Here is a 20079-nt window from a genome sequence, read left to right as displayed (position 1 = left end):
CTCTTTTTTAGGGTAAGTCTTCAGAATCCAGTGAGTAGCTTACATCGCAATTTGTCTTAACCACATTTCAAATGCTCTATAGCCATAAGCCCCTATTGGTTACCTAGAGTGCAGCCAAGGTAAAGGAACAGGGTCCAAGTTGAGAATGTGGCTTTTGGTTAGAGGGTTTTTTTTGGAAATTTCCTGCACATCCCAGAGTCCCTGGGTTCCTCTTTCCAAGCAAACCCACACATTTTTTTAAACATCAAAATGATTTGGAAAAAATAAACAGCAACAACAAATACCCTTTGTAATGGAAATTTTTTTCTACAAAAAAAAAAAAAAAAAAAAAAAACCCGGATAAAATAGTTAGGGAGAGAGTGAGTCATAAACTTAATGTTTTCTTCAGTTTAAAGAAATCAACTTCATTTCATATTTGTGTTTTATTGTGAGATGGAAAGTAAATACGAAAGTTGTAAAATCCAATCCCATTACACTTTTAATTTTCTTTTCCTGGTTATTAATACAGGTTACCATCTTCCAATGTCACTTGGTCATGTATGTTTGCTAGTTTGTAAAATGTCTGTTCCTGTTTATACCACATTTTTTTTTTTTTAAATGTGGTTGTTTCTCTTTCTGTTTGATTTCCAGGACTTTATATATACAGGATACAAATCTTTTTCTCAGTTATATACATGATAGCATTTTTCAGTTTGTGGCTTGGCTTTTCATTTTCTTTATAGTCTATTTTGAGGAAAAGAGGCTCTATTTTAGTGAAATGAAGTCTATCATAAAAACATCCCAATCTTAGTCATTAGGAAATCTTCCTTAGTCCAAGTACATATTCTCTTAAATTCTCTTCTAAAACATTTATTTTTTGTCTTTTACATTTAAATTCTTAATCCATCTGGAATGAATATATTTTTGTTTATGACACAAGGAGCCAATCCAATCAATGTATTCTTTTGCTCTGTGCTGCCATATGTATGGATAATCGGTCATTCTAGCACCATTATGTTCCCTTCTAATCTATCATTTCCTCTGTGATATATTAACATTTCACATATGTGTGGGTCTGTATGTAAGTTCTGTATTAAAGTTTTGAGTCCTCGTTGTTACTGCTGCCCTATATCATCTGGTCTCAAATTTTGTAGTTTTATAATATGTCATGATGACTGACAAGGCAAATTTTCTCACCTTGCTGTTAAATATACATATATTTATTCATTTACTTTCTAACATGGCATAACAAACTAAACATTATTTTATATTTACAACTTCCAAATGTTTTAAACTTCTTGTTAAAAATAAATATGGAATTTTAGCTCCATCATCATGTTAATGCACTTTGGCCACAAGACTACATTCATACACACACATGCAGGCACACATTATTTTAGAAATTCCTTCTTATTTCACAGCCACATAGCAGTGCTTATTAAGATTAACCATACAAAACAAAAGTTGACCATACATTTCATTAATTTCATTATTTGTCAATGTTTCTTAAATGAGAATTTAAGAATTCTCATTCTTTAAATGAGAATTTCTATGCTCATCCTTCTCAAGGTAGACCTTATCCATCAACTTGCCTACAATTCCCAACCAGACTGCCTTCCTTTTTTAGGCAAATATTTGTTGAGGGCTTAATATGTTCCAGAAATTGTTTTGTGCAGACTCTGGAAATTTTACAGAAATACATGTGTCATATGAAGAAGTAGTCATTCCACTCTTTAGGAAATGTGAGATACCCTTTTTGGTAATCTCAGTGGCAACATTTGGTGTCCCTGGGTCCTTGACCCACTTTCACAGTGCTAAGGAAAAAAAGTGGTACGGGGATGAAAATAGGAAGGTTAGAAGAACTTAAGGAGAATAATGAAAAAAAGATATACCTTGTCCACTTGAGCTTGAAGCTGGTGACTCTCAATCAAGTGAGGGAGTTTGTTAGCAATTTCCATCCAAGGTCTATAATGATCTGGAAGTTCTTTCTGCATTCAAAATATAAACGTCTCAGTATTTCTGACCTCTTTGGGAAGCAGCATCAGGGCAGTAGCTTCTTTCAAATTTCAGTCTTAAAGTAGAATTCAGGTCAGTTCAGTTGAACAAATATTGAGAATTCACACCATGCTGAGACTTATGCTAAGCACTGTACACTCACAGATGACTGAAATACAATCCTTGGGCTTAAGGAGCATATGGTCTACTAAGGCAGAAAAAAAGTGTAGTCAGATATATCTTTGTATATGCAGTGTAATATGTTCGGTTACTGATATGTGTATAAGCTTAATAAATTGCAAAGAAGAGGGAGTTGTTAACTCTGTCAGTGGTTGTGGGATACTAAAGGGAAGTATTTGTAGAAATATGAGAATTGGGGCCAGTATTAGAGTCTGAAAGTGACTTTGATATGTGACAATTTGAAAATGGGAAGGCAGTAAACAAGAAGAGATAGTGGATAAATAGAGATAACTCCTTCTTGGGACTACAGATGATTCAGTGTTACTGGAATATAAAGCTCAACAGAAAAGGTGATAGCAGATGAGACTAGAAAATCATATCAAATGTGCTTTCAATAAAGTACATAAGAACTTTCTTTTCATGTTGTGGGTGGCATGGTTTGATTTGAATTTTGTTTATAAGATTTGTTTATAAGATTTGAAAGTCAGACTAGGAAGGCTTTGAAATACTACTTGAGGACTAAATTTAGTTAATGGCAACGGATTTAGAAAAGAAAAGGCATGTATTCAAGAAATATTTGGAAAGTAAAATTAAAATGATGAGATGATCAAATTTAGAGATAGAGGCTAAAGGTATGATGACTTCTATCTAGTTCAATAACATTGCCTGTGTTGGACCCATGGTTTAGCCAAGTAGAACATAGGCTGAATTTCAGCAATCCTAGCTCCATCCCAGGAAATGGCACACTGTACCTGTTACTGTAAGTAAATTTTCATTGGAATACAGCCACATTCATGTGTTTACATGTTGTCTATGGCACTTTCACATTACAGCAGCAGAATCGGGTAGTTGCAACAGAAAAACCATATGCTATGCAAAACTCAAAGTATTTACTATTTGGCCAACTCCTGAATATTTTTTACAGAAAAATATTTGCCAACTCCTGAATCCATCCCTATGGTCAGGTCTGGGCCTACATTTTCAGTGTATAAACTGTACAACTGAATGTTGTGTTTCTGGGTTAAGAAGGAAGAGGTCATAAGGATGATTGACATGTTTATGAAATAGGTACTGAATGAATTGAAGGGAACACAAACTGAAACAAAAATGCAAGGGAATGTCAAGGAGAGGGCCCAAAAATAGTGAATTTATTTTTTGATATATACAGCCTAAAATGTTTGTGGAATGTCAAGATATGGCCACATATTGGGCAGGCGCATTTACAGCTTGAAGTTCAGGAAAAAATTATTAGAAATACATAGTTGGGAAGCATAATTGCAGTAAAAACTTCACATTACTTCAAACCACAAAAGTGTGTAAAGTTATTTGAGAGAAGTTGCAAAGTGAAATGAAAAGACTGAGATCAGCACACGCGAATTTTGACAAGGCAGGCAGAGGAACTGAATCCAGTAATACAGATCAACAAGAAGTTCAATGAGTCAGAAGGGAATCACCCTACAGGATTCAAGACGTCAGATTTCAGATAAAAAAGGAATCATCAGAAGGTCAAATGTATCATTAGAAAGTAAAAGAAAGACACTTTCTGAGAGGGGCCAAGATGGCGGAGCAGCATGAAAGTTTATTTTGCCTCTCTAGTCCCTGAAATGCAGCTAGATTAACACCAAAACATCTTACACACCTAGAAAACTTGATTTGAGGATTAACACAACAATCTGCACAACTTAAACCAAAGACCCTCACAGGTACGCAGCATGGAGAGATGAACTTAGGGAGAGACAAGTCTCACATGGTAGGGAGCTGTTTTTGCTTGCAGAGAGAGGATGGACATGGGGGGAGAGTACAGTAAAAGCACCCTTCCCCAAAGCAACTGGAGAGAAAGAGGAAATAGCCACAAAGGACTGAACAGAAAAGGGAGAAAGGAGAAATGAGAGGGTTTAAATTCCATTAAGACTCTATAAACAGGGAGAGAACAGAGTCTGAAACTCTGCAGCTCAATACCTGGAGGAGCTCTGCTGGGGAGGACTAATCCCCAGGAGCAGAAAGTGAGGTCTGAGGGGTCCTCGGGTCACATGGGAAGAGATGGTTCTCATTTTGGGAGGATATTTGGTAGAGACTGTACAGCTTCACCACAGGCAAAGGTCCTAGTGGACCCAGAGAACAACCACATTCACTGGTGTTGGAATAAGGATGTTAAGGGTGAAGCCTGATGCCAGATGTGTGTTGTGATTTACCATAATCCCTGAAATGCTACTGCTACACAAGTGTGCCAACATTTTGTGGGGCAGGCTGGCACCCAGCCGCAGTCTCTGGGCATATACAGCATCATGGTCACATGAATGTTCCATTGCTCTGCAAGACCCTCCCCCAGAGGGTCTGAGAGGGTCCAAGCTACAGGGCCTTCAGAAGTGAGGGATTTGGAAACACAGCCCCATCTGAGATAAAATTTGGGAAGGAGGTGCTGCCTGGAAGGCTGATGGTTTGGTTGTGGACAGTGTAGAAGCAAGGAGTGGACTGAAGACAGAGAAAAGTAGGGGTGTTTGATTGTCCTATGGGGAGAGGACAGAGTCTGAAACTAGGGACTGGGTAGCTGGGTGACACCATTTTCTCCCCTGCTGCACACACTCTTACATGCCTGCACACACTCTTTCATGCCTACACACACCACAACCATCAACCCCAGTAAACTAAGCAGCACTATCTAGTGGAGAATGGACCTGTTACAGCAGAACCTGCCCAATTGGGCCAACCACACTCTTGAGGAACACCACAGGTCTCTCTGCCAGCTTAGCTTGCAGACTGTAAAGTGCTTCATAGTTTGACTTCCAGGGGAAACTAGAGGTAATTTCCATCGTATTTCATTCTGTTCACTGACCCATTTATTTAATTTTTTTTCTTTTTCTTTTATTCATGAATACAGAAAGAGAAAAAAAATTTTTATTTTCCAGTTTTATAAAAAAGATTTTCTTTAATTTTTTTCTACTGTATTTTTTGTAAATTTTTTAAATTCTATTTTACTTTCATCATTTCATTTTATTCTATTTTATTGTGTTCATTTTTTTAAATTTTCATATGTTTTTTTTCTTTTCTCTATTTTCCCTTTTTTTCTCTATTGTACGAAGTTTCTTTCAACAACCAGATCAAAACACAGGATATAGCATCCTTTATTTGATTTTTTGTGTTGTTTTCATTTTTTAATTTTAATTTTTTTTTTATTTTATTAATTCCTTTTCTTCCTTCAAAATGATGAAACGAAGGAATTCACCCCAAAAGAAAGAACAGGAAGAAATGGCAGCCAGGGACTTAATCAACACAGATACAAGCAAGATGTCTGAACCAGAATTTAGGATCATGATAATAATAATACTAGCTGGGGCTGAAAAATGCATAGAATCCCTTTCTGTGGAGATAATAAACATAAAATATAGTAAGGATGAAATTAAAAATGTTATAACTGAGGTGTAATCTTGAATGGATGCCACGGTGGCAAGGATGGATGAAGCAGAGCAGTGAACCAGTGATATAGAGGACAAACTTATGTAGAATAATGAAGCAGAAAAAAGGAGGGAGACTAAGGCAAAAGAGAACTATATAAGAATTAGAGAACTCAGTGACTCATTAAAAAGGAATAACATGAGAATCATAGGGGTCCCAGAAGATGAAGAGAGAGAAAAGGGGGTAGAAGGTTTATGTGAGCAAATCCTAGCAGAAAACTTTCCTAACCTGGGGAAAGACACAGACATCAAAATCCAGGAAGCACAGATAACTCCCATTAAATTCAACAAGACCGACCATCGACAAGGCATATCATGGTTAAATTCACAAAATACTCAGGCAAAGAAAGAATCATGAAAGCAGCAAGGGAAAAAAGTCCTTAACCTACAAAGGAAGACAGATCAGGTTTGCATCAGACCTGTCCACAGAAACTTGGCAGGCCAGAAAGGAGTGGCAGGATATTTCAATGTGCTGAATCAGAAAAATATGCATCCAAGAATTCTTTATCCAGCAAGGCTGTCATTCAAAATATAAGAAGAGATAAAAGGATTTCCAGGCAAACAAAAATTAAAGGAGTTCATGATCACTAAACCCACCCTGCTAGAAATTTTAAGGGGCACTCTCTAAGGGAAAAAAAAAGATGAAAAAAAAAATCAAAAAAGACCAAAAACAACGAAGACTAGAAAGGACCAGAGAATACCACCAGAAACTCCAACTCTACAGACAAAATGATGGCAACAAATTCATATCTTTCAGTACTCACTCCAAATATCAATGGACTAAACATTCTAATCAAAAGACATAGAGTAACAGAATGGATAAGAAAAGAGGATCCATTTATATGCTGTTTACAAGAGACCCATTTTACACCTTAAAACACCTTCAGATTGAAAGAAAGGGGATGGAGAACCATCTACCACGCTAATAGTCACTAAAAGGAAGCCAAAGCAGTCATACTTATATCAGACAATCTAGGCTTTACTTTTTTTTTTTAATGTTTTATTTATTCTTGAGACAGAGAGAGAGAGCGCATGAACAGGGGAGGGGCAGAGCAAGAGAGGGAGACACAGAATCAGAAGCAGGTTCCAGGCTCTGAGCTGTCAACACAGAGGCCAAGGCAGGGCTCAAACTCACAAATCACGAGATCATGACCTGAGCCAAAGTCGGATGCCTCACCAACTGAGCCACCCAGGCACCCCAAAACAATCTAGACTTTAAAATAAAGACTGTAACAAGATGAAGAAGGGCATTATATCATAATGTGTCTATCCACCAAGAAGATTTAACAATTGTAAATCTTATGCTTATGCTCCACTTATGCTCCAAACGTGGAGGTACCCAAATAAATAAATCAATTAATCATGAACACAGAAACTCATTGATAATAATACCTTAATAGTAGGAGACTTCAACACCCCACTTACAGCAATGGACAGGCCATCTAAACAGAAAATCAACAAGGAAACAATTCCTTTTAATGACACCCTGGACCAGATGGACTTAATGGATATATTCATAATATTTCATCCTAAAGCAGCAGAATACACATTCTTCTTGAGTGCACATGGAACATTCTCCAGAATAGATCACACACACGGACACAAATCGTTCCTCAACAAGTACAAAAAGATAGAGATAATACCATGCATATTTTCAGACCACAATGCTATGAAACTTGAAATCAACCACAAGAAAAAATTTGGAAAGATAACAAGTACTTGGAAACTAAAGAACATCTTACTGAAGAATGAATGGGCTAACCAAAACGTTAAAGAGGAAATTAAAAAGTGCATGGAAGCCAATGAAAATGATAACACCACAGCCCAAAATCTCTGGGATGCAGCCAAGACAGTCATAAGAGGGAAGTATATAGCAATCCAGGCCTTCCTACAGAAAAAAGAAAGGTCTCAAATACACAACTAACCTTACACTTAAAGATCTGGAAAAAGAACAGCAAATAAAACCCTAAACCAGCAGAAGACGGGAAATAATGAAGATTAGAGCAAAAAATCAATGCTATTGAAACCAAAACAAACAAACAAAAAAAACAAAAAAACACAAAAAACACAAAAAAACCAGTAGCTGGTTCTTTGAAAGAATTAACAAAATTGATAAACCCCTAGCCAGTTTGATCAAAAAGAAAAAAAGGAAAGGACCCAAATAAATAAAATCAAGAATGAAAGAGGAGAGATCACAACCAACACAGCAGAAATATGAACAATAATAAGAAAATATTATGAGCAATTATATGCCAATAAATTGGGCAATCTGGAAGAAATGGACAAATACCTAGAAACATGTAAACTACCAAAACTGAAACAAGAAGAAATAGAAAATTTAAATAGACCCATAACCAGTAAAAAATCTAATTAACAATAAAAAACTTCCCAAAAAACATGAGTCCAGGGTCGAGGGCTTCCCAGGGGAATTCTACCAAACATTTAAAGAAGAGTTAACATCCATTCTTTTGAAGCTTTTCCAAAAAATAGAAATGGAAGGAAAATTTCCAAACTCATTCTATGAAGCCAGCATTACCTGGATTCCAAAACTAGACAAAGACCCCATTAAAAAAGAGAACTACAGGGGCGCCTGGGTGGCGCAGTTGGTTAAGTGTCCGACTTCAGCCAGGTCACAATCTCGCGGTCTGTGAGTTCGAGCCCCGCGTCAGGCTCTGGGCTGATGGCTCGGAGCCTGGAGCCTGTTTCCAATTCTGTGTGTCTCCCTCTCTCTCTGCCCCTCCCCCATTCATGCTCTGTCTCTCTCTGTCCCAAAAATAAATAAAAAACGTTGAAAAAAAAAATTAAAAAAAAAAAAAAAGAGAACTACATATCAATTTCCCTGATGAACATGGATGCAAAAAACCTCAACAAGATATTAGCCAACTGGATCCAACAATACATTAAAAGAATTGTTCAGCACAACCAAGTGGGATTTATACCTGGCATGCAGGGCTGGTTTAATATCCGCAAAACAATCAGTGTGATACATCACATCAATAAAAGAAAGGATGAGAACCACTTGATCCTCTCAATAGATGCACAGAAAGCATTTGACATAATACAGCATCCTTTCTTGATAAAAATCCTCAAGAAAGTTGGAATAGAAGGATCATACTTCAAGATCATAAAAGCCATATACAAAAGACCCAACAATAATATCATCCTCAATGGGGAAAAACTGACAGCTTTTCCCCTAAGGTCAGGAACAAGACAGGGATGTCCACTCTTGCCACTGTTATTCAATATAGTATTGGAAATCTTAGCCTCAGCAATCAGACAACAAAAGGAATAAAAGGCATCCAAATCAGCCAGGAGGAGGTCAAACTTTCACTCTTTGCAGATGACACGATACTTTATATGGAAAACTCAAAAGATTCCACCAAAAAACTGCTAGAAGTGATTTATAAATTCAGCAAAGTCGCAGGATATAAGATCAATGCACAGAAATCAGTTGCATTCCTATACATCAATAATGAAGCAACAGAAAGAGAAATCAAGGAATCGATCCCATTTACAATTGCACCAAAAACCATACAATACCTAGGAATAAATCTAACCAAAGAGGTGAAAAATCTATACACTGAAAACTATAGAAAGCTTATGAAAGAAATTGAAAAAGACAAAAAAATGGAAAAATATTCCATGCTCCTGGATTGGAAGAACAAATATTGTTCAAATGTCAATACTACTCAAAGCAATCTACATATTCAGTGCAATCCTTATCAAAATAACCCCAGCATTCTTCACAGAGTTAGAATAAACAATCTTAAAATTTGTATGGAACCACAAAAGACCCCAAATAGCCAAAACAATCCTGACAAAGAAAACCAAAGCTGGAGGCATCACAATCCTGGACTTCAAGATGTATTATAAAGCTGTAATCATCAAGACAGTATGGTACTGGCACAAAAACAGACATTCAGGTCCTTGGAACAGAATAGAGAACCCAGAAATGGACCCACAAATGTATGACCAATGAATCTTTAACAAAGCACGAAAGAATATCCAATGGAATAAAGACAGTCTCTTTAGAAAATGGTGCTGGGAAAACTGCACTGTGACATGCAGAAAAATGAACCTGGACCACTTTCTTACACCATACACAAAAATAAGTTCAAAATGGATGGAAGACCTAAATGTAAGACAGGAAGCCATCAAAATCCTCTAGGAGAAAGCAGGCAAAAACCTCTTTCACCTTGGCCACAGAAACTTCTTACTCATCACATCACTGGAAGCAAAGGAAACAAAAGCAAAATAAAAACTTTAATAATAAAAAAGCTCCCAAAAAACAAGAGTCCAGGTCCAAAACAAACAAACAAACCTGTGAAGAAATGGGCAAAAGACATGAAAAGACACTTCTCCAAAGAAGACATCTAGATGGCAAACCGACGCATGAAAAAGTGCTCAACATCACTCATCATCAGGGAAATACAAAATTAAAGCCCCAATGAGATACCACCTCATACCAGTCAGACTGGCTAAAATTAACAACTCAGGCAACAACAGGTGTTGGCAAGATGTGGAGAAGGAGGAACTCTTCTGCACTGTTGGTAGGAATGCAAACTGGTGCAGTTACTCTGGAAAACAGTACAGAGGTTCCTCAAAAAATTAAAAATAGAACTACCCTATGACCCAGAAATTGTACTACCAGGTATTTTTTATCCAAAGTATAGAAGTGCGCTGTTTCAAAGGGGCACATGCACCCTGGTGTTTGTAGAAGCATTATCAACAATAGCCAAAGTATGGAAAGAGCCCAAATGTCAATCAATGGATAAACAGATAAAGAAGAATTGGTGTGTGTGTATATATATATATATATATATATATATATATATATATATATACCATTATACCGTATATACCATGGTATATACGGTAAAATGGTATATATATTGGTATATATAATGTGTGTGTGTGTGTGTGTGTATATATATATATATATATATATATATATATATATATATATATCCATTATATATATATAATGGATTGACTAGGCAATCAAAAAGAATGAAATCTTGCCATTTGCAACTACGTGGATGGAACTAGAGGGTATTATGCTAAGCCAAATTAGAGAAAGACAAATATTATATGACTTCAGTCATATGAGGAATTTAAGACACAAAACAGATGAACATAAGGGAAGGGAAGCAAAAATAATATAAAAACAAGGAAGGGGACAAAACATAAGACACTCTTAAATACAGGGAACAAATTGAGGGTTGCTGGAGGGGTTGTGGGTGGACAGATGGGATAAATGGAAGGAGCATCAAGAGACACTTGTTGAGATGAGCATTGGGTGTTACACATAGGGGATAAATCACTGGAATCTACTTCTGAAATCATTATTTTACTATATGCTAACTAACTTAGATTTAAATAGATAGATAGATAGATAGATACAGTACATAGGTAGATTAATAAACAAATACATAAATAAGAAAGTTAAAGGAATATTGTCCCCATTGAAAAAAATTAAGAAGTCACTCATGTATATCAGTCTCCTATATATATGGCATAGAGAATTAGGTCAGGGTCATGGAAGCAGGGTTCAAATTTTAGTGCGTTGAGGAAATGAGAACATAGAGACCAAAAGTGTAAATTACTGTTGTTAGGAGAGTCAAGGGCATTAGCACGCAGGCATTTTGGGTCTGACAGCTATCTCAATTTTCAAATGAGAACGTTGAGCACTTTAGTCTCATATTGCAAAAGAAAGAGATTGAAGATAAATGACAGACAGGAGTAATTGCAGGCAAAATGTCACAAAGGAAAGGGAGAAGGGGAGTAGGAGCCCAAATGGAGCATCTGGTTTTGGAGTGATAGAAGGAGAAACTCTGGAATTTGAGGGAATTTGCTTTTTATGAATTTAATTTCTCACCAAATGGTAGTGAAAAATCAGGTTCTATGACTTGAAAAAAGGGGTTGGTGTTAAATTAATTATGGGGGGGAGAAGGAACAGGAAATTAAACATAAAAATACAAACACAAACGATACAACATGTTACTATGTATTATTTTATGTATATTACCCTATATTAAAATAATTTATAAGACCCAGCCCAGTTTGGAAACTGTAAGTTTGGAGAGGTATAGAACTGTAAGCTGTGTTCTTGTCTGATACATAAAATAAATGTTTCACATTATTTCCACTCTGGGGAAATAAGGAAATACTTTTCTTTTTATATTTCTGTGTTTAGAATGACCTTTTCTGGTCAGAAAATGTCCATCTCTCTGTGGGCTTTCTACTTGTTTTAACTTCCTCACCCCCTTACTCTTTTGGGGTTGAAGATAGTCCTTTTTTTTACTGGTACCATCTATTATTATCATTTCCAGCATAACTGTGTAAGCATATAATTCTGGGTTTAATTTAATATGTAACACACATAGTGATTACATAAGGTAATACCCACAAGAGCTGTAATTTCTTACTTGGCCAAGAGATTTCACATTTAAATGTTAGCATTTCCACTTCAGTGAAATCTTACCATATCAAAAAATGTTGGAAGGAGGGATTCCCTTTGGTGTTTGGTCCTCTACTTAGGAAATACCTGTTGCAGTTCGAGTTTATCTTACAGTATTCATCTTCATATTTTGGAGAGCATGAGGTTTGAATTCATTAATATACATAGAGGTTAACTAAAGTTCTTGATCCAACATGAATTATAAAATTGATGAGATCCATCGTTCTTCATCATGGAGTTGATGGTATCATGAGTTATTGTTACTCCTACTCTGCCCCCCCTCCTTTTTCTCCATCCCTCTCCTCCAAGGATAAAGAAATGATAGATTTTCTGTTGTACATTTAACTCTTACTTTAATTAAGATTAAGTCTAGGTGCTGTACCAGGAATGCTAGGTTTCTACCTATCTTTCAATTTAAAGCACTGGTTTTTAAAAACAGTTTCAAAGGATGAGAACTTATGTACTTTGATTTTTTGAAGAATCAGTGGTAGGAGCAGTGAAGAAAATTTCATGGAATACATTTCTGAAGTAGCACATTTCTGAAATTATAAGTAAGTTGATTCAGGTTCTCATCCTTCGCTGTACACAAGCAGATAGAAATGCCTCTGTTATATAAGCAAGAAAAGATGTATACTTATTAAACCTTTTACAAATACTCAGCATACAAACTTGCGTTTGAGCTTGCTGGTGTTTTCTCGTTGTTGCTAATGTGTGTTCTCTCTCAAGGTTTCTAATGTGTGCTGTGAATAATTCAAGAAGACCAGTTTCTTTTGGATTCCTTATTTTATTGACCTAATTATATATTACTTAAGTACATTCTAACACTGCAAATATTACTATAAATGGGTCAAAGTAAATTTGGTCTTCTAAAAATATGTCCTGTGCTTTTAAGTTCCATAAATATAAAGTACCTTCATTTTCATAAAGACTCAGTATCATTTGTAAACCAGAAGTGTTTTATTTTTTCTTGTGCTAACAATGCTATAAGAAGGACAACTAAAGGAGGTTTTTTTCTGTTTTAAAATATACAGTTATTAGATTTTGAGCTACATTAAAAATAAACTATGGTTTCAAACTGGAATAAATAAAATTAAATAAATAAATAAATAAATAAATAAATAAATAAATAAATAAATAAATCTATCTTGTATGGTATTCCAGTATTCTATTAATAGATATTACTAATTGTTTTTAATTTTTCAGTATTAACAAATCTGAAACAGTCACCCATATACATGTATTTTTGGATGTTTTCTTCTTATTAGGACAAATTTATAAAAGTGGATTGGCTTGATTAAAGATTCTGCATGTGGAAAAGTTGAAAACTACTTTTTGATTTTCTCACAGAAAAATAACATGAATTCATAATTGCAATTATAGTATGTGATATATAATGGGAGTGCCAGCTTATTTATGATTCTAGGAACACTGAGCATTACCAAACTTTTTTTTTGTTTTGTTATGCTTTTAACATAAGAAATGTATTATATTACTGCATTAAAATTCTATAATTGTTTTAATATTTAATGAACTTATTAAAATAACTTCCCAGGAAATATACCTCTTTTAGAAATGATGATTAAAAATAATATAATCAATGTTTATGTCAAAAGAGCCAAAAAAGAAAAATTTATAAGATAGAAAGTAAAAGTACCCTAATTCTCATCCTCCCATCTAGTAATGACAAACCCTGCAAATTTCTTGTGTGGTTTTCCAGAAATTGTATATCCTATCATAATATTGTATACATTTACAATTTCATGATTATTAACAAGTTTGAGTATCTTTCCATATGTTTGATCATTGCATTTTGGGCATGCATGTGAAATAGCCATTCACAAAAGAGTAGTCAAATGAACCAATATTTTCATTTATGTCATTGGGTTTTACATTATGTTTAGAAAGTTCTTCCCATCTAACAATATTTCCTTTAGGCTCTTTCTAGTTATCGTTGATGCTTACATCTTGACTCTATCTACATTTGTGTATTATGTGTTATGGGTTAGAACATAGTATCTCATTTCCATCTCAAAATAGAGCCCAAAGATGTTGGATGAATTTCTACTTTCCTGAGGTCACACATCCAGTCAGTGGCTGGGTCAAACCTCTTCTGATTCAGAGTTCAGTGTACTTAATACCTCCTCAGTGTAAACACATAGAGAATAGCAGGCAGGGGGATGGGTGCGACTGGGTAGAAATTTGAAAGAAACTTTGCTTGTGTTTCTTCCCCTTTTCCCAATAATTAGATGATCCAGAAGTGGGAAGGCCAAAAATGATTAAATCTTTGGTCTTCCTTCCTTTATGAAGCCCCATTTCCTATTTTATGTTATTCTTTTGCTAGACTTTCACATCTGTCACAGTATAATTTTCAAAAAGTTAAAAATTTACTCATATAAATATAGAATGTATGTCCAAAATATATTTGGTTCATCAATAAAGAAATCAGCAAGATGGTAAAGTTGCTTCAAAAACACTTGTTAAACTAGGTATTTACAGAGTTTTTTTTTTAAAAGGACATGAAATCAAATCACTATGTTTAATAATAACCATAATCCAGTTAATGTCCTATAAGGCAGTACAATCATTACTTTAAGGATATATCTTATACTCACCAGAATTCAATAGAAGCTTCTTTTGTACAAACATTTTCAAATTCATATGTAACTTTACAGACTGGGCCATAATCAGTAGTATGTAGCATATCAAACAAAAGGACATTCCTTGGATGATTACATAATACTTAGGTGAGACTGTTAGAGCTCCAGGATGGTATTAAATGAATACACAGCCATCCTTTTGCTTCATTATGAATAATTTTTCTTAACACATTTATAATGTGAAATAGAATGGGCTTTTAAAATAAACCCTTTTATAGAAATGATAAAATCTTTGTTAGACTAGCACTTTGGTTAACTAAAATTTCTGGTTAAGAAAATAACACAGAAAGTTTAAAAATAAAAGTCTGAGTAGAAATAAACCAGGAAAATATCAACAAAGTTAGGTGACAATATTACTGTAAAAATTAGAATGTAAACTATCAGACAGATTAGAATTTAAAGCAGATGGTCTTAAGTGAAATAAAAGATTTAAGTTTCAATGGAAAGAAACTCACATGAGTAAACTCACTTCAGTAAAGTGAAGTGAGGTGAAAGAAAGACCAGATGGCTTTGAAGAGATAGGTGGGCAGTGTGAGTGGCCTCATAGGCTACATTAAAATATTTGGTTTTGTTCTAAAGAGCAGTGAGAGTTTTAAAGAGAAGAATGATGTGGTTGGATTTTTGTTTCAAAAAGTCATTCTGACTGCTGTGCAGAGTGTTATACGGCTGGGCAAAAATGGAAATGAGACAAGGTAGAAGGTGTTGGGGGGGGAGGGGGTGGGAGGCAGGGAGAACCCAGAGGGAAACAGGGGGAAATAATGGTGGATTATAGTAGGGTGGATAGCTAGGAGATACGTTTCAGAGATAAAGCTGAATCCACTCATTCTCAAATGAATTATTTGTGAATAGTGAATATTATTGTGAGGCTCAGGTGAGAAAAATGTAGTTAAGATCAATACAGGCCAAGTACCAAGCAAATACTTACTAAATAGTAATTACTACTATTATATTATTATTATATATTATAAAGGGGTTATAATAGGAAATAAGAAAAACTCAACTCTTAATGAATATAGGAGAATGGTATAAATGTATTTTGTTAATACATTTGAAAATCTGAATTCAATCACCATTTGGAAAACTGTAAAAGATAATTTTCTAAATCTAGAAGTGTAGAAAAAATGGAAAATGTAATTAAAAACTTACTACTTAAAATTTCTTCAGTCTTGAGAATTGTAATATATTTTCTGTTCCAGAGCATATTAAAAATGAGACAGCATTGAGGTGCCTGTGTTGTTCAGTTTGTAGAGCGACTGACTTTGGTTGGGGTCATGATCTCACAGTTTGTGAGTTCAAGCCCCGTGTCAGACTCTGTGCTGACAGCTCAGAGCCTGGAGCCTGCTTCAGATTCTATGTGTCTCCCTCTCTCTCTGCCCCTCCCCCATTCATGCTCTGCCTCTCTCTGTCTCAGAAATAAATAAACATTTAAAAAAATTTTTTTTAAATGAGACAGCATCAAATGCATCTTTTTTTTTCTTAATCTTTTAAATGTTTACTTATTTTTGAGAGAAAGACAGAGCATGAGTGGGGGAGGGACAGAGACACAGGGAGACACAGAATCTGAAGCAGGCTCCAGGCTCTGAGCTGTCAGCACAGAGCCTGACATGGGGCTCGAACTCACTGACCATGAGATCCTGACCTGAGCTGAAGTCAGATGCTCAACTGACTGAGCCACCCAGGTGCCCCACATGTAGTGCCTCTTATGAAGATAATATAACCTCAGGAGTAGTCCTTGAAAGAATAACACTACTGTTATTTATGAATACAAAAAGGATAATCCTTAAAAAAAATATTATCAAATTGATTCAATAGTATGTTACAAGACCAATCAATTTTGAGCACTGCTGTAAGTATATTTTAACATTAGAAAATTATTATGCAAGGGGCGCCTGAGTATCTCAGTCGGTTAAGCATCCTACTTCAGCTCAGGTCATGATCTCACCGTTTGTGAGTTCAAGCCTCACATAAGGCTCTGAGCCTGGAGCCTGCTTCAGATTCTGTGTCTCCCTCTCTCTCCTCCACTCCCCTGCTCACGTTGTGTCTCTCTCTCAAAATAAATAAACATTAAAAATTTTGTTTAATAAAATAAAAGAAAATTATTATGCATGGAATTAGGAAAACCTAGAAAAATAATATAGAAGATGTTTGGAGAGAATATTTTCATAAGCTGCTGGAAGATAAATCAAAGTATAAGTAAATGATGGTTAAAATGTCTTCTAAGGAAATGGTACTTAACAATAACTATTTTCTTTTCTTTTCTTTTTCTTTCTTTTTCCCTCCACCTTGAGGACAGATAAATAGATTTGAGACTAAAGCTGAGTAGCTATGGATAGCAGCTACCATAGAAAGCAGTTTACCTTCTCTGGCCCCTCTCTCCACCTAGAAAGGGAGCATATTCATTTCCCATAATCAACACTAGCTAAATAATACAGACTATAGCTTTTAATTGGCACTAAGCTAATTAGTCATCTAGAGTCCTTAAATCTTTTGTTTTGGTCTCCTATTGTATTCTAAGCATCTACCTAAGTGCCCTTAAATGTAAAAAGTAGTGACAAAATACTCACTAAATTGAAACAAGGAATAAAATACTAGCAAAAAAAAAATGAGAGAATAGTAAATCCAGAGAGTCATTAATTTGACACTAGAGAGCACAAATGGTTGGAGGTTAGAAAGAATGATGAGAAAGGGTTCTAACTTAGCTAATGCTGACAAGTTATTTTCAGGAACAAGATAGTGAATTTTTGGCAAATGGTTTGGTTTGAATTAAAATATCAAGCGTGGAATAGACACAAAAGTTTTACATATCAGTTTTATTAATAGTGAGAGGAAATTGAAATTGACCAATATGTCCAATGTTGTTTAAATTTCAGTGTTATATCATGCAAATGGAATCTGATGCAACCATTAAAATTATATTATTAAGCATAACTAATTTTTAAAATTTTTGATATTTATTTAATATGCTTCTATTAATTTAGTAATAAAATAACAACACTTAGAATATATTTTTCATAAAATCATTTATTTGGGCTAATGATAAACCACCATACTTCAGTAGTTCCCCAATTCCTAAAGATTAATAATATATAAACAGTAAAAATAAATGTAAAGTAAAATATCAAACATTGGATTGTCAATTTATGGGACTTATTAACCTGAGTATATAATTGAAAGATTTGATCAATAATAAAGCCATAAGATATTAGTAAAAGTAGTTAGAAGATATTCAGGGTACTCATGTTTCAAAATCAAATTAAGACACATAGTTTGCTAAATATTGGCATAATTATTGTATGACATGGGATTAAATATTCTATTTCAAATTGGCCATGATTTAGAAATTCTGGGCTACCTAGGAAAAAGATGGCGGCATAGGAGGACGCTAGGCTCACCACATCCTGCTGATCACTTAGATTCCATCTACACCTGCCTAAATAACCCAGAAAACCACCAGAAGACTAGCAGAACAGATTCTCCGGAGCCAAGCACAGACAAGAGGCCCACAGAAGAGGGTAGGAAGGGCGGAGAGGCTGTGCGCACTACACAGACTGGCAGGAGGGAGCCGGGGCAGAGGGGCAGCCCTACGGCAAAGCAGAGCCTCCGAGTCTGGCTTGCAAAAGTGAAGGGGTCGGAGGGAGTGTGTTCGGACAGCAAGCGGGACTTAACATCTGGGAAGTTATAAGTTAACAGCTCTGCTCGGAGAGCGGGAAGGCTGGAGGACAACGGGAGAGAGAGTTGTTGAGTCCCGGATGACAGCACAGCTTGGCAGGGAACAAAGGCGCTCACCAGTGCCATCTCCCTCGCCCATCCACCAGCCAAAATCCCAAAGGGAAACAGTTTATGTCAGAGAACTTACTTGCACCGCACAAACACCCAACGCTGTGCTTCTGCGGATCCATCCCTCCGGCAGTGGCGGGTCTGACTCCCTCCCGGTGACGCAGGGCCCCTCCCAAAGCAGATCACCAAAGGATAAGCAAGCTGAGCCTGCCCATCCTGCCCCCATGCACCTTGCCTATCCACCCCAGATAATACACCAGATCCCCAGCACCACAAGCCTGGCAGTGTGCAAGTAGCCCAGACAGGCCACGCCACCCCACAGTGAATCCCGCCCCTAGGAGAGGGGAAGAGAAGGTACACACCAGTCTGACGGTGGCCCCAGTGGTGGGCTGAGGCAGACATCAGGTCTGACTGTGGCCTGGCCCACCAACTCAAGTTATTCAAGACTGCACAGGGGAAGTGCCCCGCAGTTCCACACCACTCCAGGGACTATCCAACATGACAAAACAGAAGAATTCCCCTCAAAAGAATCTCCAGGAAATAACGACAGCTAACAAACTGATCAAAAAGGATTTAAAAAATATAACAGAAAGTGAATTTAGAATAATAGTCATAAAATTAATCACTGGGCTTGAAAACAGAATAGAGGACAGCAGAGAATCTATTGCTACAGAGATCAAGGGACTAAGGAACAGCCAGGAGGAGCTAAAAAATGCTAAAAATGAGCTGCAAAATAAAATGGAAATGACCACGGCTGGGATTGAAGAGGCAGAGGAGAGAATAGAGGAACTAGAAGATAAAATTATGGAAAAAGAGGAAGCTGAGAAAAAGAGAGATAAAAAAATCCAGGAGTATGGAGGGGAAAATTAGAGAATTAAGTGATGCACTAAAAAGAAATAATATACACATAATTGGTATTCCAGATGAGGAAGAGAGAGGGAAAGGTGCTGAAGGTGTACTTGAAGAATTCATAACTGAGAACTTCCCTGATCTGGGGAAGGAAAAAGGCATTGAAATCCAAGAGGCACAGAGAACTCCGTTCAGACGTAACTTGAATTGATCTTCTGCACGACATATCAGAGTGAAACTGGCAAAATACAAGGATAAAGAGAAAATTCTGAAAGCAGTTAGGGATAAACGTGCCCTAACATATAAAGGAAGACCGATAAGACTCATGACGGATCTCTCTACTGAAACTTAGCAGGCCAGAAAGGAATGGCAGGAAATCTTCAACATGATAAACAGAAAAAATATGCAGCCGAGAATCCTTTATCCAGCAAGTCTGTCATTTAGAATAGAAGGAGAGATAAAGGTCTTCCCAAACAAACAAAAACTGAAGGAATTCGTCACCACTAAACCAGCCCTACAAGAGATCCTAAGGGGGATCCTGTGAGACAAAGTACCAGAGACATCGCTACAAACATGAAACCTACAGACATCACAATGACTGTAAACCCATATCTTTCTATAATAACACTAAACGTAAATGGACTAAATGCACCAACCAAAAGACATAGGGTATCAGAATGGATAAAAAAACAAGACCCATCTATTTGCTGTCTACAAGAGACTCATTTTA

General features: G+C 36.1%; 1 protein-coding gene across 1 annotated transcript in view; it reads right to left on the bottom strand.

Annotated features, from left to right (window-relative positions):
• IDO2 (indoleamine 2,3-dioxygenase 2) overlaps positions 1–20079 on the bottom strand; it is a 68217-nt gene that overhangs the window by 37815 nt on the left and 10323 nt on the right. Inside the window, exon 2 of the mRNA XM_078445521.2 lies at positions 1872–1967. Coding sequence (XP_078301647.1) covers positions 1872–1967 — 96 coding nt within the window. The remainder of the gene's footprint in view (positions 1–1871; positions 1968–20079) is intronic.

Source organism: Panthera onca, chromosome B1 (assembly GCF_046562875.1).
Source record: "Panthera onca isolate mPanOnc1 chromosome B1, mPanOnc1 haplotype 2, whole genome shotgun sequence".
Classification (NCBI taxonomy): Eukaryota; Metazoa; Chordata; class Mammalia; order Carnivora; family Felidae; genus Panthera; species Panthera onca.
This window is presented reverse-complemented; position numbering and strand designations above follow the sequence as displayed.